The 15,952-nt window shown below is 54.9% G+C and overlaps 1 protein-coding gene across 3 annotated transcripts in view; it reads right to left on the bottom strand.

Moving 5' to 3' along the window:
• Window positions 1-15,952, bottom strand: part of LOC133340251 (protein CBFA2T1-like) — a 122,365-nt gene that overhangs the window by 17,896 nt on the left and 88,517 nt on the right. For all 3 annotated transcript variants that reach the window (XM_061548297.1, XM_061548298.1, XM_061548300.1), the window contains 3 exons: window positions 3,301-3,707; window positions 2,068-2,153; window positions 1,335-1,671 (listed from right to left, as the gene is read on the bottom strand). In XM_061548297.1, the coding sequence (XP_061404281.1) occupies window positions 1,335-1,671; window positions 2,068-2,153; window positions 3,301-3,707 (830 nt within the window). The remainder of the gene's footprint in view (window positions 1-1,334; window positions 1,672-2,067; window positions 2,154-3,300; window positions 3,708-15,952) is intronic.

The raw sequence follows: 15,952 nt of genomic DNA, 5'->3' as shown, positions 1-15,952 counted from the left end.
TCTCATACTCTGATGGTGCATTGTCCTTGAGTTGTGCGCCTTTTGGCGTCATCTGGTCCAACCCATATGAGACTAGGCTCGAAGGAAAGCTGTCTCGGGTGTGGACCAATCAACTTTAAGGACAGTGCACATTATCAGAGTTATGTCTTTTGTTTGTATTTATGACTGCAGGTATTGCGGTCTATGCAAACATGACTCCTTGCAAAAAGGTGTCAGTTTTGTTGCCAGATAGAAGGGTAAAGAACCAATTATCATAAAAAATATTGTTTGAAAATACATATTTTTTTATGATAGAATATAGTATGTTCATCAGTATGACATAAGCATACCAAGTTTGCAGTCGAGACCACATTGGGAAGTGGGTTAAAATTGAGTTACAAGATTTGAGGATACAACGACGACAACAACAACAACAACAGACAGAGTGAGTTAATAAAACGCGTGTAGTAATAAACCAGGCGCAGATCCTCTGTGCAGCCTTGACAACAGACTGTTGGGGCGAGCGCTGTTAGCGAGCACGGCACACAAGGGGGACGGTGACCAACACTACCCGCGGCCGCCTTTGTCTCCCCGGTGCTGTGTTTCCACACCGCACGAGGTACTCACTTAAGGCTGAGTCGACCTAGGGGGAGAGGGTGGCCAAGGACCGGTTATAAATATTCGCCGCTGTTATTGGTCATAAGCGGGAGTTGAACTCGGGTGGCCGGGTTCGTCGCGCAGTGCGCTAACCACTGCACCACCGCTCCTCACTCCACACGCACGGACGCACGCATACAGACGCGCACGTGTACAGACACGTGTACAGACACGCACGCCTACAGACACATACAGACACGTGTACAGACACGCGTACAGACACGCACGCTCATCTCGCGCCTGTCAGAGTAAAAAGCATTGATCGGAAGACACGGAGCGTGGAGAGACCCACGGGGGAAGAGCGAGAGAAAGCGAGAGACAGATGTAGAGAAAAGAGAGGAGAAGAGATGGAGAGAGGAAGAAAGGAGAGAGACGCAAAGGGGGAGTGGGGTGGGGAGGAGGGAGAGCCAGAGGGAAGGAGACACACAGAGAGAGAGAGAAGGAGAGAGACAGCGAGAGAAGTACAGAAAGCACAGAGGAAGGGGGAGAGACAAAACTAAATATGCGCAGAGAGAGAGAGAGATGAGAAAAGAGAGAGGCTAAGTGGAGATGCGCGATTGAGAGAAAACAGAGAATAGGAGATGGAGGTCGTCACCCAGCAGTGGATAGAACACGGCTCGTCATAATGATGCGAGGGAGAGAGCGATAGATGGGGGGGGGGGCGGCACAGGTCAGAGTTCGACCCCCGCGCCACGCACCAATCGGAGCCGCCGCCGCCGTGACCCCGGCAAGCTTGGGCGAGACCCCCACGACCCCCGAGCCGAGCCCCGCCGCCGAAGCCATCCCCGCTCCCCCCAGCCCACCCCCTCCTCCTCCCCCCCCACCGCCTCCGCCTCCGAGCCCCGCCGAGAGCCCCGCTCCCAGGACCCCGCCGAGGGGTCCCGGCCCCTTCTTGGCGTCGTGGGCGGCGGCCGCCGCGTCCCCGCAGCGGCGCACGAGGCGCGCGATCTCCACGCGGTCGCTCTCCTGGCAGCGACGCAGCACGGAGAGCGCGCGCCGCGTCCTCTCCACCATCTCCAGGATGCACGCGAGCAGCTGCGCGGGGGTGAGGGGGCGGGGGGCGCAGGTCGAGAGCGGCTCGGGGTGCTGGGGTGCAGTGGGGGGCCCCCTGCACCATCAAATGTCATCTGGGGCCCACAACCAACAGCTGTTCTCTGTACGACTTGGAGCCTAACCCGGACTGGAACCCCCAACCCTCAGCGGTGCCGGAGTTCAGCGGTCACCTCGCGCCAATGAACCATCTTACCGTTCCATTATGGGCTATCGGGTTGCTCCGAAGAAGCTACAATGGTCGTGGAACGAAACGTCGGACATCGTGCCGAATCAACAGGCCGGATGACTCCTCAGGGATCGACTTGCGAAACGTCGGGACAACAACGACGATCCGCTCCGCGTGCGGGAGCTTCCCCGGGGACACGCGGGGGGCCTCACCTGGTCCAGGTGTTTCCACTCCTCGGCCCACTCGCGGTCAGTGAGGCGATGGTCAATGACCTCTTCCTGCCTCGGGGCTCCCAGTCCTACGCAGTCACCACACCGCATCGAACACGCAAAGACAAAGAACCCCCCCCCCCCCCCCCGCGTAGCCTGTAACAGACTGTCGGAGCAAGTGTGCGGTCAGCGAGTAGCGCCGAATGCGTGGTGACGTTGACCCATCGCACCAGGTACTCATTTAAGGTTGAGTCAACCTAGGGGAGACCCAGGACCGGTTCACATAATTGTCACTCGTGTTGGTCGCGAGCGGGAATCTAACTCCGGTCGCTGGGTTCATAGCGCAGCGTGCGAACCGCTACACTACCGCTCCCCACATCACACACCGCACATACACCACATACACCACTCGTTATACCACACATATACACAACACATACACCGCACATACACCACACATATACACCATATACCTCACATACACCACACATATACACCATACACCACAGCATACACCACACCGTGAACCACACCTTGCATCAGACACTATAAATCACACACAGACGACATATTTTTCAAAAATGTATTGGATTTTTGGATTGGGGTCTCTTCGTCTGTCTACCCATCCATCTACTCGTCCGCTCATCCATCCACATACAGTAGATGCACATCCCGCTGCATGTCCAGATATTCGTCCAGTAACCTGTACATCCATCCAGCTATGTGTCAGCATATTTAAATCTACATTGACAACTCATTTCTTAAGAACTGATGTTACGTGTTTAGTTTGTTGTCCTTCCCTGCACCTACGATTACCAGGGTTGGCTACGTACCGTGCAAAAGAAGTTCAACATACATACATACATTCATCTGCCCATCCACGCTTCTCCCCGTCCATACATCCATTCATATGTCCTTCCATCCAATTAATAGATTTGTCCATCCACCTGTTCATCCATCTATCCATCCGTCCATATATTTGTCCAACTATCCACGTGTCCAACCATCCACGTGTCCATCCATCTCTCTGTCCACCCAACCATCCACGTGTCCAACCATCCACGTGTCCATCCATCTCTCTGTCCACCCAACCATCCACGTGTCCAACCATCCACGTGCCCATCCATCTCTCTGTCCACCCAACCATCCACGTGTCCAACCATCCACGTGTCCATCCATCTCTCTGTCCATCCGTCAACCCACCCGCCCACCCACGAATGCGCGCGCCACGCGTACCGAGCGACCGGTGTCTGTCGCGGAGGTCGTGCACGTCCCCCCGGTAGGAGGAGGGGGCCCCCTCCCGGTAGAGGTGCGACGAGACGCCGTGGACGCCCTCCAGCAGGCGCGGCGGAGGGGGGTGCGACCCGGTGGCTGCGCCGCCGCCGCCGCCGCCGCCGCCGCCGTGCGCGTAGTGAGACCCGCCCACCGCGGTGGGCGCCGGGGGAGGGACCGGAGGCGGCGTGGCCTGAGGGCCCAGGGACATGGGCCCCCCGTGCGGCAGCGATGGAGGAGGGAGTCCGTTGATGGCTTGCTGCTGCTGCTGCTGCTGCCCGGGGCTGTAGCGCTGCGCGGGGCTCGTCGTGCACCCGCGCTTCGCGGGGGGTCCCAGCGAGTCGCGGTCGAGAGAGCCGTTCTCTCGCACCCTGCAGGAAGGAAGGAAGCGACGGCGGAGAGAGCGCCCAGCGGTGACCTTGCGGGCACGCAGCGCCCCACGCGGCGCGCCCGGCACTCGCTCGTGACAGCCGCAGGTCACGACATCCAGAACATTTGTTACGACAACCCAGCAGGAAAAAAAGGCCGGCGCTCGCTCACGCGGCACCCTGCACTGAGGACACCCAGCACTTCATCAAGACACCCAATCATGCCCAGCATAAGCGGATATTTCACAGCAACGCCGTGATTTTCCAGCGAGTTGGCTTCGTCAAGGTCACCAGGTCAGAGTCACCAGGTCAGAGTCCCAAGGTCACCAGGTCAGAGTGTCCCAAGGTTTCCAGCCGGGTGGTGGTGCTGGCAGCCCCGGTGCACGTGGTCTGTGAGCCAGCGCTGTGGAGGCAGCAGCGAGCATGGTTGGTGGATCACACAAAGATGTCGTGAAACTCCCTTCCCGTGGGCGACCAGGGAGTGCAATGCTCGCCAGAAGAAGTCAATACAGCAAGTGGACTCATCGCCACCCGTCTCCAGCTGTGCGGGGATAGAGCGTTGTCACCTCGCACGCGTGGGTTTTCCCTGGCTGTTCTGGTTTCCTTCCTACTTGTATAATAATAATAATACACATAGCTCAGGATTAATGAGCTGAAAACATCTGACAAATAAAAACCCAATGTAGCAGCAGGACCATCGTGAACAATAGTCCGAGGTCTCAGTGTGGCTCTCCTAGATAGATAGACAGGTACATCTCCTAGATAGATAGACAGGTACATCATTAAATACTTCTAAAAACATATTACAGATGTCGTTCGACCGCACACCACCAAGCGGGCATCGGCCAAGGTGGGCGGCACAGACTGCGCGCGGAGGAGCATAGAAGCACAGTCCAGCAACGCACGGTATATTACTGTGCTCCGACTTACGAACAGTTCGATTTACGTACGCGCCCCGGGAACGAGTTATGTTCGTAAGTCAAGGACCGCCCGTACTCTATTCCTCTTCTGCGCTGCCCTCTGCTGCCCCCCCCCCCACACCGTGTACCCCACGTGACTACTCTGTGACCCCCCACCCACTCACCCCTCGCCCGGACTCAGACGTTTCAAGCAATTAATGCGTACGGCGCAGCTGAGCTTACAACGCTCCTACCGAATCGCTACACACCACGGCGCTGTCTGTTGTTTGTGGATCGCGCTCCACTTGCACGCCAAGTGGAGAGCCGCAGTACAAACAGATCGGCACGCTCGATCCCGGGCCAACCCTCACCCATCGGCTGCGGCCGGGTGGAGGAGGGCTTCACACACGGCACGCGCAAGGCGTAATAAAGCGCTCCCCCCACCCCCTCGATGCCAACCGCGATGCCACTCATCTCGACGCCCTGGCAAAGTTGCGCGCGTAGTCAGCCTCTCGTTCTACCCCCCTCCCCCTCTCTCTCTTCTCTCCCCTCCATCTCTCCTCCCCGCCTTCCCGGCGCCCCGGGAGTCCCGTATTTCACAGATTGCTCCGCAGGAATTGCTGTTTAGTGCGGGGCGCGCGGCGGCGGGAGGGGGAGGTTTTAGAGCGCGGCACAGTTGGCGTGGTTCCACCTCGGCGATCTCAATTTGGCTCTGCTGCCAGCTAATGGCTCTCAGTGGGACGCGACACACACACAATCCTACTACCACACACACCTACTGCACACATACACACAATCCTACTGCTACACACACACACACCTACTCACACTCACCTACTGCACACACACACACACAATCCTACTACCACACACACACACCTACTACACACATACACACAATCCTACTGCTAAACACACACACACCTACTCACACTCACCTACTGCACACACACACACACAATCCTACTACCACACACACACCTACTGCACATATACACACAATCCTACTGCTACACACACACACCTACTCACACTCACCTACTGCACACACACACACAATCCTACTACCACACACACACACCTACTCACACTCCTATTGCTACACACACACGCCTACTCACACTCACCTACTGCTACACACACACACCTACTGCACACATACACACAATCCTACTACTACTACACACACACACCTACTGCACACATACACACACTCCTACTACTACACACACACACACCTACTCACACTCCTACTGCTACACACACACACCTATTGCACACATACACACACTCCTACTACTACACACACACACACCTACTACTACACACACGAATACCTACTTCACACATACACACACTCCTACTACTACACACACACACCTACTACACTATTCTACTACACACACTCACACACCTACTATATACACACACACACCTAATACTACAAAAAAGGCAAAGACAAAGATCCCCCGTGTAGCCTTAACAGACTTTTGGAGCAAGTGCTGTTAGCGAGCACCTCTGAGGGCAGGGCACGGCACACGAGGGGGTGGGTGGCCAGCACCACGCCCGGGCCGCCGTTCTCTGCCTAGCGATGTTTACACATAGCACCAGGTACTCGTTTTAGGCTGAGTCGACCTAGGGGAGGGCCAAGGACCGGTTCTGCTAATCGTCACTGGTGTTGCCCGTGAGCGGTAATCGAACTCGGATCGCCAGGTTCATAGCGCAGCGCGCTATCCGCTACACCACCGCTACTACTACTACACACACATACACCCCACTCTCATCACCTGCATACGCAGATACACAACGCATGCACGTTGGGATTGCCTGCCCGTCGACTTCTCGACCGCAATCCCCCACGGTGTAAATACGCAGAGCCTCCTCCTCGCTCAAAGCAACGGAACGTGTCGTAGTGCTGCCGAGCTACCGCACACGCGTCAGTGCTGCTCGTTGCTGGCCGCCATGACGTGTTCAGGCCTCTGCGCCTCTGTGGCTCAGGAATGTTGCACGGATGCACGGAGAGCGACGCCAATACTCACGCGCGCACACAAGGACGATCAAACAAGAGCCAAAGATCCCCCGTACACAAACCTTTAGCGGGGCTGTTGTTCGGGGCAAGCTCTGTTAGCGAGCGCCTACGATGATGGCGATGTTTACACACTGCACCAGGCACTCATTTGAGGCCGAGTCGACCTAGGGGAGGCCCAGGACCGGTTCAGATAATCGTCACCGGTGTTGGTGGTCGCGAGCGGGAATCGAAGTGGGTTCTAAGCGCTACGCCGCCGCTCCTCAAGCAGAGCATGCGTGTCCATCCAGCCCTGCACATATTACAGAGACGAGGTACACACACAAGCACAAAGATCCCCCAGGTAGCCTTCAACAAACCATTAAGGCAAATGCCATTGGCGAGCATCTATGAAGGCAAGCCCGGTACACGACTGGCGGTATTGGCCATCACCGCGCCTGACCGCCTTTGTCTCCCCCAACACCAGGTTAGTCATTGAACTCTGAGTCGACATAGGGGGGGACCCGGCGACCCGTTCCGATGTTCTGCCACTGACGTTAGCCGCGGCCGGGAATCGAACTCGGGTGCGCACGCCCTCCGTTAACACCATCACTCATCACGACACCATCACCCATCACGTCACCATCACCCATCATGACACCATCACCCATCACGTCACCATCACCCATCACGTCACCATCACTCATCACGTCACCATCACCCATCACGTCACCATCACCCATCACGTCACCATCACTCATCACGTCACCATCACCCATCACGTCACCATCACCCATCACGTCACCATCACTCATCACGTCACCATCACCCATCACGTCACCATCACTCATCACGTCACCATCACGTCACCATCACCCATCACGTCACCATCACTCATCACGTCACCATCACCCATCACGTCACCATCACCCATCACGTCACCATCACCCATCACGTCACCATCACCCATCACGTCACCATCACCCATCACGTCACCATCACGTCACCATCACTCATCACGTCACCATCACCCATCACGTCACCATCACCCATCACGTCACCATCACCCATCACGTCACCATCACCCATCACGTCACCATCACCCATCACGTCACCATCACGTCACCATCACTCATCACGTCACCATCACCCATCACGTCACCATCACCCATCACGTCACCATCACTCATCACGTCACCATCACCCATCACGTCACCATCACTCATCACGTCACCATCACCCATCACGTCACAATCACTCATCACGTCACCATCACCCATCACGTCACCATCACTCATCACGTCACCATCACTCATCACGTCACCATCACTCATCACGTCACAATCACTCATCACGTCACCATCACCCATCACGTCACCATCACTCATCACGTCACCATCACCCATCACGTCACCATCATTCATCACGACACCATCACCCATCACGTCACCATCACTCATCACGTCACAATCACTCATCACGTCACCATCACTCATCACGACACCATCACTCATCACGTCACCATCACCCATCACGTCACCATCACCCATCACGTCACCATCACCCATCACGTCACCATCATTCATCACGACACCATCACCCATCACGTCACCATCACCCATCACGTCACCATCACCCATCACGTCACCATCACGTCACCATCACTCATCACGACACCATCACCCATCACGACACCATCACCCATCACGTCACCATCACCCATCACGTCACCATCACTCATCACGACACCATCACTCATCACGACACCATCACTCATCACGTCACCATCACTCATCACGTCACCATCACCCATCACGTCACCATCACCCATCACGTCACCATCACTCATCACGACACCATCACTCATCACGACACCATCACCCATCACGTCACCATCACCCATCACGTCACCATCACTCATCACGACACCATCACTCATCACGTCACCATCACTCATCACGACACCATCACTCATCACGACACCATCACCCATCACGTCACCATCACCCATCACGTCACCATCACCCATCACGTCACCATCACGTCACCATCACTCATCACGACACCATCACCCATCACGACACCATCACCCATCACGTCACCATCACCCATCACGTCACCATCACTCATCACGACACCATCACTCATCACGACACCATCACTCATCACGTCACCATCACCCATCACGTCACCATCACCCATCACGTCACCATCACTCATCACGACACCATCACTCATCACGTCACCATCACTCATCACGTCACCATCACCCATCACGTCACCATCACCCATCACGTCACCATCACCCATCACGTCACCATCACCCATCACGTCACCATCACTCATCACGTCACCATCACTCATCACTCATCACGTCACAATCACTCATCACGTCACCATCACCCATCACGTCACCATCACTCATCACGACACCATCACCCATCACGTCACCATCACCCATCACGTCACCATCACCCATCACGTCACCATCACTCATCACGTCACCATCACTCATCACGTCACCATCACCCATCACGTCACCATCACCCATCACGTCACCATCACTCATCACGACACCATCACCCATCACGTCACCATCACTCATCACGACACCATCACTCATCACGACACCATCACTCATCACGTCACCATCACTCATCACGTCACCATCACTCATCACGTCACCATCACTCATCACTACACCATCACTCATCACGACACCATCACTCATCACGTCACCATCACCCATCACGTCACCATCACTCATCACGACACCATTACTCATCACTACACCATCACTCATCACGACACCATCACTCATCACGTCACCATCACCCATCACGTCACCATCACCCATCACGACACCATCACTCATCACGACACCATCACCCATAACGTCACCATCACTCATCACGACACCATCACTCATCACGACACCATCACTCATCACGTCACCATCACCCATCACGACACCATCACTCATCACGTCACCATCACTCATCACGTCACCATCACTCATCACGACACCATCACCCATCACGACACCATCACCCATCACGAACACCATCACCCATCACGTCACCATCACCCATCACGTCACCATCACCCATCACGACACCATCACCCTCACGTCACCATCACCCATCACGACACCATCACCCATCACGTCACCATCACCCATCACGTCACCATCACTCATCACGTCACCATCACCCATCACGACACCATCACCCATCACGACACCATCACCCATCACGTCACCATCACCCATCACGACACCATCACCCATCACGTCACCATCACCCATCACGACACCATCACCCATCACGTCACCATCACCCATCACGACACCATCACTCATCACGTCACCATCACTCATCACGTCACCATCACTCATCACGTCACCATCACACATCACGTCACCATCACTCATCACGACACCATCACCCATCACGACACCATCACCCATCACGACACCATCACCCATCACGACACCATCACCCATCACGTCACCATCACCCATCACGACACCATCACCCATCACGTCACCATCACTCATCACGTCACCATCACTCATCACGTCACCATCACGTCACCATCACCCATCACTTCACCATCACCCATCACGTCACCATCACTCATCACGTCACCATCACCCATCACGTCACCATCACCCATCACGTCACCATCACCCATCACGTCACCATCACCCATCACGACACCATCACTCATCACGAGACCATCACCCATCACGTCACCATCACTCATCACGTCCACCATCACCCATCACGTCACCATCACCCATCACCTCACCATCACCCATCACGTCACCATCACTCATCACGTCACCATCACCCATCACGTCACCATCACGTCACCATCACTCATTACGACACCATCACTCATCACGTCACCATCACCCATCACGTCACCATCACCCATCACGACACCATCACTCATCACGTCACCATCACTCATCACGTCACCATCACCCATCACGTCACCATCACTCATCACGTCACCATCACCCATCACGTCACCATCACGTCACCATCACTCATCACGTCACCATCACTCATCACGTCACCATCACCCATCACGTCACCATCACGTCACCATCACTCATCACGTCACCATCACTCATCACGTCACCATCACCCATCACGTCACCATCACTCATCACGTCACCATCACTCATCACGTCACCATCACTCATCACGTCACCATCACTCATCACGTCACCATCACTCATCACGTCACCATCACTCATCACGTCACCATCACTCATCACCTACACCATCACCCATCACGTCACCATCACCCATCACGTCACAATCACCCATCACGTCACCATCACCCATCACGTCACCATCACTCATCACGTCACCATCACTCATCACGACACCATCACTCATCACGTCACCATCACCCATCACGTCACCATCACCCATCACGACACCCCCGTACGTCAACTCGGATGCCAGTAACCTCGGCGTTGGATGCCAGTGACCTGGGTGAGGTCTGTAACCCACGTGTTCCTCTCTCTCTCTTCCTCTCCATGCGCATTCACAGCACGCATATCTCCACACTTGTTTTGCGCACTTTTCAGCTTTTGTTCCAATTTCTGAACCGCTCCTGTGCCACCTATAGGTCGACTCGGCACTGGGAAGACAAAGGCGGCCGGGTGTGGTCTTGGCCACCTGTCCAATGTGTTGTGTTGACCTTCAGAGGCGACCGCTAACAGCACTTATCTCGAGGCGTTTGTGCCAGGCTAGGTGCACTTTGAGGTCACCTGTGAAGTGTCGAAAGCCTACTAGCAGGTCACGGAATAGACCCAGGTGCCATGGGTTGACTGACTGAGATGATTGGCAGATGCACCAACTGTACTCCCCACTTTGCCAACCTTCTGCGTTTTATCCACCCAGCGCTCTGCTCGTTGTTGTGAGCATCGCCCCTCCGCCCTCCATTATTGCTGGAGGGCGATTGCCTCAACTCCTCATCAGCGTCCTTCACGAACCTCCTCCACAGAAGCCGATGTTGACCCCGCTGGTACCACTCACGGGCAAGTCCAACCACCTCCACGTTCTTCTGAACCACATCAGTCCATCGCGTCTCTCGTCTGTGCTTCGCGCGTTAAGCCTCATCCATCCGGTCAAACAGAAGCGCCTTGATAGATGGGGATACACGGGCTCGGCACGGGCGAGAGAAGAGGCGGACTGACGTGGTACAGAAGGATGTGGAGTTCAATCGACTTGCACTCTCACAAAAGACAAAGATTCCCCTATTGCCTTACCAGACTCTTGGGGCAAGTGCTGTTAGCGAGCACCTATTAAGGCAGGAACGGCACACGAGGGGGTAGATGGCCGGCACCACGCCCGACCGCCTTTGTCTCCCCGGTGGCGATGTTTACGCACCGCACCAGGTACTCATTGGAGGCGTATGGGAGGCCCAGGATCGGTTCAGATAATCGTCACCGGTGTTGGCCGTGAGCGGGAATCGAACTCGGGTCGCCGGGTTCGTAGCGCAGCGCTAACCGCTACAAACGTACACACGGTCACATGCGGGCTTTCACTTCTCGCTCGATATTTCCCGAAACGCTGCTCGGCTGGCTTGAGATCAGTCGGATTTATCTGCGTAAGGCACCTCCAACTGGAGTAGAAAGTGCGCCTTTTCATTACAATAATTATAGTCGTGCATAATTGCACACCTGTATTCCTAACATGCTATGAACATGTTTATAGACGAGGACTAAATAATGCGAGATGTACAAGTTGATATTCGTACGTGTACAACAAAACACACACAAAAGACAAAGAGCCCCGTGTAGCCTTACGCAGGCTGTTGGCGCAAGTGCTGTTAGCGAGCACATATGAGGGCCCGAAACGGCATTCGAGGGGGGTGGGTGGCCAGCCCCACGCCCGACCGCCTTTGTCTCCCCGGTGGCGATGTGTACACACCGCACCAGGCCGTCTTCCCCCGCACCTCGAGAGCCCACGTCCGTTGCGACAGCAGTTCAACACACATACTCATTTGAGGCTGAGCCGACCTTGGGGAGACTCAGGACCGGTTCGGATACTCGTCACCGGAATTGGCTGTGGACGGGTATCAAACTCGGGGATTGGTGGATTTTCTCGCAAGCGCAGTGCAGCGCTAACCACTGCGCCACCGCTCCCCACATACAAAGGCAACGTATAGCCTCTACTAGACTGTTGGGGCAAGTGCTGTTAGCGAGCACCTATGAACCCCGACACGACACACGAGGGGGTGGGTGGCCAGCACCATGTCCGGCCGCCTTTGTCTCTCCAGTGGCGATGTTTACACACCGCACCGGGACCCATTTGAGGCCGAGTCGACCTAGGGGAAGTCCAGGACCGGTTCAAATCATCGTCACCGGTTTTGGCCGTGAGTGGGAAAAGAACTGGGGTCGCTGTGTTCATAGCGCAGCGCGCTAACCACTACACTACCGCTCCCCGTATACAACACACACACAGACACACACACAGACACACACACAGACATACAGAGACACACACAGACACACACCTTCGCTTGCACACACACACACACCTTCGCTTGCACACACACAGACACACACACACAGACACACACTTTCGCTTGCACACACACACAGACACACACACACAGACACACACCTTCGCTTGCACACACACACAGACACACACACACAGACACACACCTTCGCTTGCACACAACACAGACACACACACACAGACACACACCTTCGCTTGCACACACACACAGACACACACACAGACACACACCTTCGCTTGCACACACACACACACACACCTTCGCTTGCACACACACACACAGACACACACAGACACACACCTTCGCTTGCACGTACACACAGACACAGAGACACACAGACACACACCTACGCTTGCACACACAGATACATACACACAGACATACACCTTCGCTTGCACACACAGACACAGAGACACACACCTTCGCTTGCACACACACAGACACACACACACAGACACACACCTTCGCTTGCACACACACACACACAGACACACACACAGACACACACCTACGCTTGCACACACACAGACACAGAGACACACACAGACACACACCTACGCTTGCACACACACACACACCGGGGTGGGAGGGGAGGGGGGAAGCCCAAAGCTGCATGAAAGATGGATCTGAAGCTCAAAGTGCCTTTGCCACGAGACATTAAAATGCGATCACATCTGGCGCGTTTCACAGATTGGTGAAGTCATTAAAGCTGCCTCATTAAAACTGCACGCCATTAAGAGCGCGCGCGGCGGGGATGGAGGTGTTGGGGGGAGGGGGAGGGGGGGGCACGGGGCAGGGGGGGTGCGGTCCGCAGAGACGAGCGCACGGTGTGTACACGGTGTGTGTGTGTACACGGTGTGTGTGTGTACACGGTGTGTGTGTGTACACGGTGTGTGTGTGTATGTGTACACGGTGTGTGTGTGTGTGTACACGGTGTGTGTGTACACGGTGTGTGTGTGTGTACACGGTGTGTGTGTGTACACGGTGTGTGTGTGTGTATGTGTACACGGTGTGTGTGTACACGGTGTGTGTGTGTATGTGTACACGGTGTATGTACACGGGGTGTGTGTACACGGTGTGTGTGTATGTGTACACGGTGTGTGTGTGTACATGGTGTGTGTGTACACTGTGCGTGTGTGTACACTGTGTGTGTGTACACGGTGTGTGTGTACACGGTGTGTGTACACTGTGTGTGTGTGTACACGGTGTGTGTGTGTACACGGTGTGTGTGTGTGTACACGGTGTGTGTGTACACTGTGTGTGTGTGTGTGTACACGGTGTGTGTGTGTACACGGTGTGTGTGTGTACACTGTGCGTGTGTGTACACTGTGTGTGTGTACACGGTGTGCGTGTACACGGAGTGTGTGTGTACACGGTGTGTGTGCACACTGTGTGTATGTACACTGTGTGTGTACACTGTGTGTATGTACACGGTGTGTGTGTGTGTACACTGTGTGTGTGTGTACACGGCGTGTGTGTGTGTACATGGAGTGTGTGTGTGTACACGGCGTGTGTGTGTGTACACGGAGTGTGTGTGTGTACACGGGGTGTGTGTGTGTGTACACGGTGTGTGTGTGTACACGGGGTTGTGTGTGTACACGGTGTGTGTGTGTACACGGTGTGTGTGTGTAGCACGGGGTGTGTGTGTACACGGTGTGTTTGTGTGTACACGGCGTGTGTGTGTGTACACGGAGTGTGTGTGTGTACATGGGGGGGAGTGTGTGTGTGTACACGGTGTGTGTGTGTACACGGGGAGTGTGTGTGTGTGTACACACGGAGTGTGTGTGTACACGGAGTGTGTGTGTACACGGTGTGTGTGTACATGGGGAGTGTGTGTGTGTACACGGTGTGTACACGGTGTGTGTGTACACGGTGTGTGTGTACACGGTGTGTGTACATGGGGAGTGTGTGTGTGTACACGGTGTGTTAGTGTGTACACGGTGTGTGTACACGGTGTGTGTGTACATGGGGAGTGTGTGTGTGTGTACATGGGGAGTGTGTGTGTGTGTACACGGTGTGTGTACACACGGTGTGTGTGTGTACACGGTGTGTGTGTACACGGTGTGTGTGTGTACATGGGGAGTGTGTGTGTGTACACGGTGTGTGTGTACACGGTGTGTGTGTACACGGTGTGTGTGTGTGTGTGTACATGGGGAGTGCGTATCTCCTTTCGATGGCGTGGCTACCGAGTATCCGAACGGCATGGGGTGCATGTACCTATGCACCTATGCACCTATGCACCCATGCGCATATGCACCTATGTAACTATGCACCTATGCACCTATGGACCCATGCGTGTGTGTAGATATTGATTTGCTTGTGTGCCCGGGTGCGTTCAAGGGATGGCTCCATGTTGGCCTAACGCGTTACACGTGCCGATGATCTATTAATTGCTGCTCACTCTGAGAATGAATCAGATACTCTCCCCCTGATCCTGGAGCGTGCCACTAAGAGATGGGGCCTTACCATTAGCGCCACAAAAGAACGAAGCACCTGCCTCGGTATTTTATGTCATCGAATGTTCCACCCCCTCCACTCCCCGTGAGTGATGGGGCAGTATTGGAGAGAGCGTAGACGTTCACGTACGTGGGAAGTGTGCTCATGACCAGAGTGGCAATACACGCGATTTTCATCAACTGCGCAACGCTGCTGTGTGTAAGATACTTGGTCTGTCACTCCACACAAAGCTCCGAGTCTGCGCTGCCACGGCTATGCCCTTCATTCTCTATCCTTGCAACGCGTGTACCGCTTTGTAGGAACATCTGCGTTGGTTTGAAACATTTGGGCTAGGC

Source organism: Lethenteron reissneri, chromosome 9, assembly GCF_015708825.2.
Source record: "Lethenteron reissneri isolate LAM-NWPU_2019-01 chromosome 9, ASM1570882v1, whole genome shotgun sequence".
NCBI lineage: Eukaryota > Metazoa > Chordata > Hyperoartia > Petromyzontiformes > Petromyzontidae > Lethenteron > Lethenteron reissneri.
This window is presented reverse-complemented; position numbering and strand designations above follow the sequence as displayed.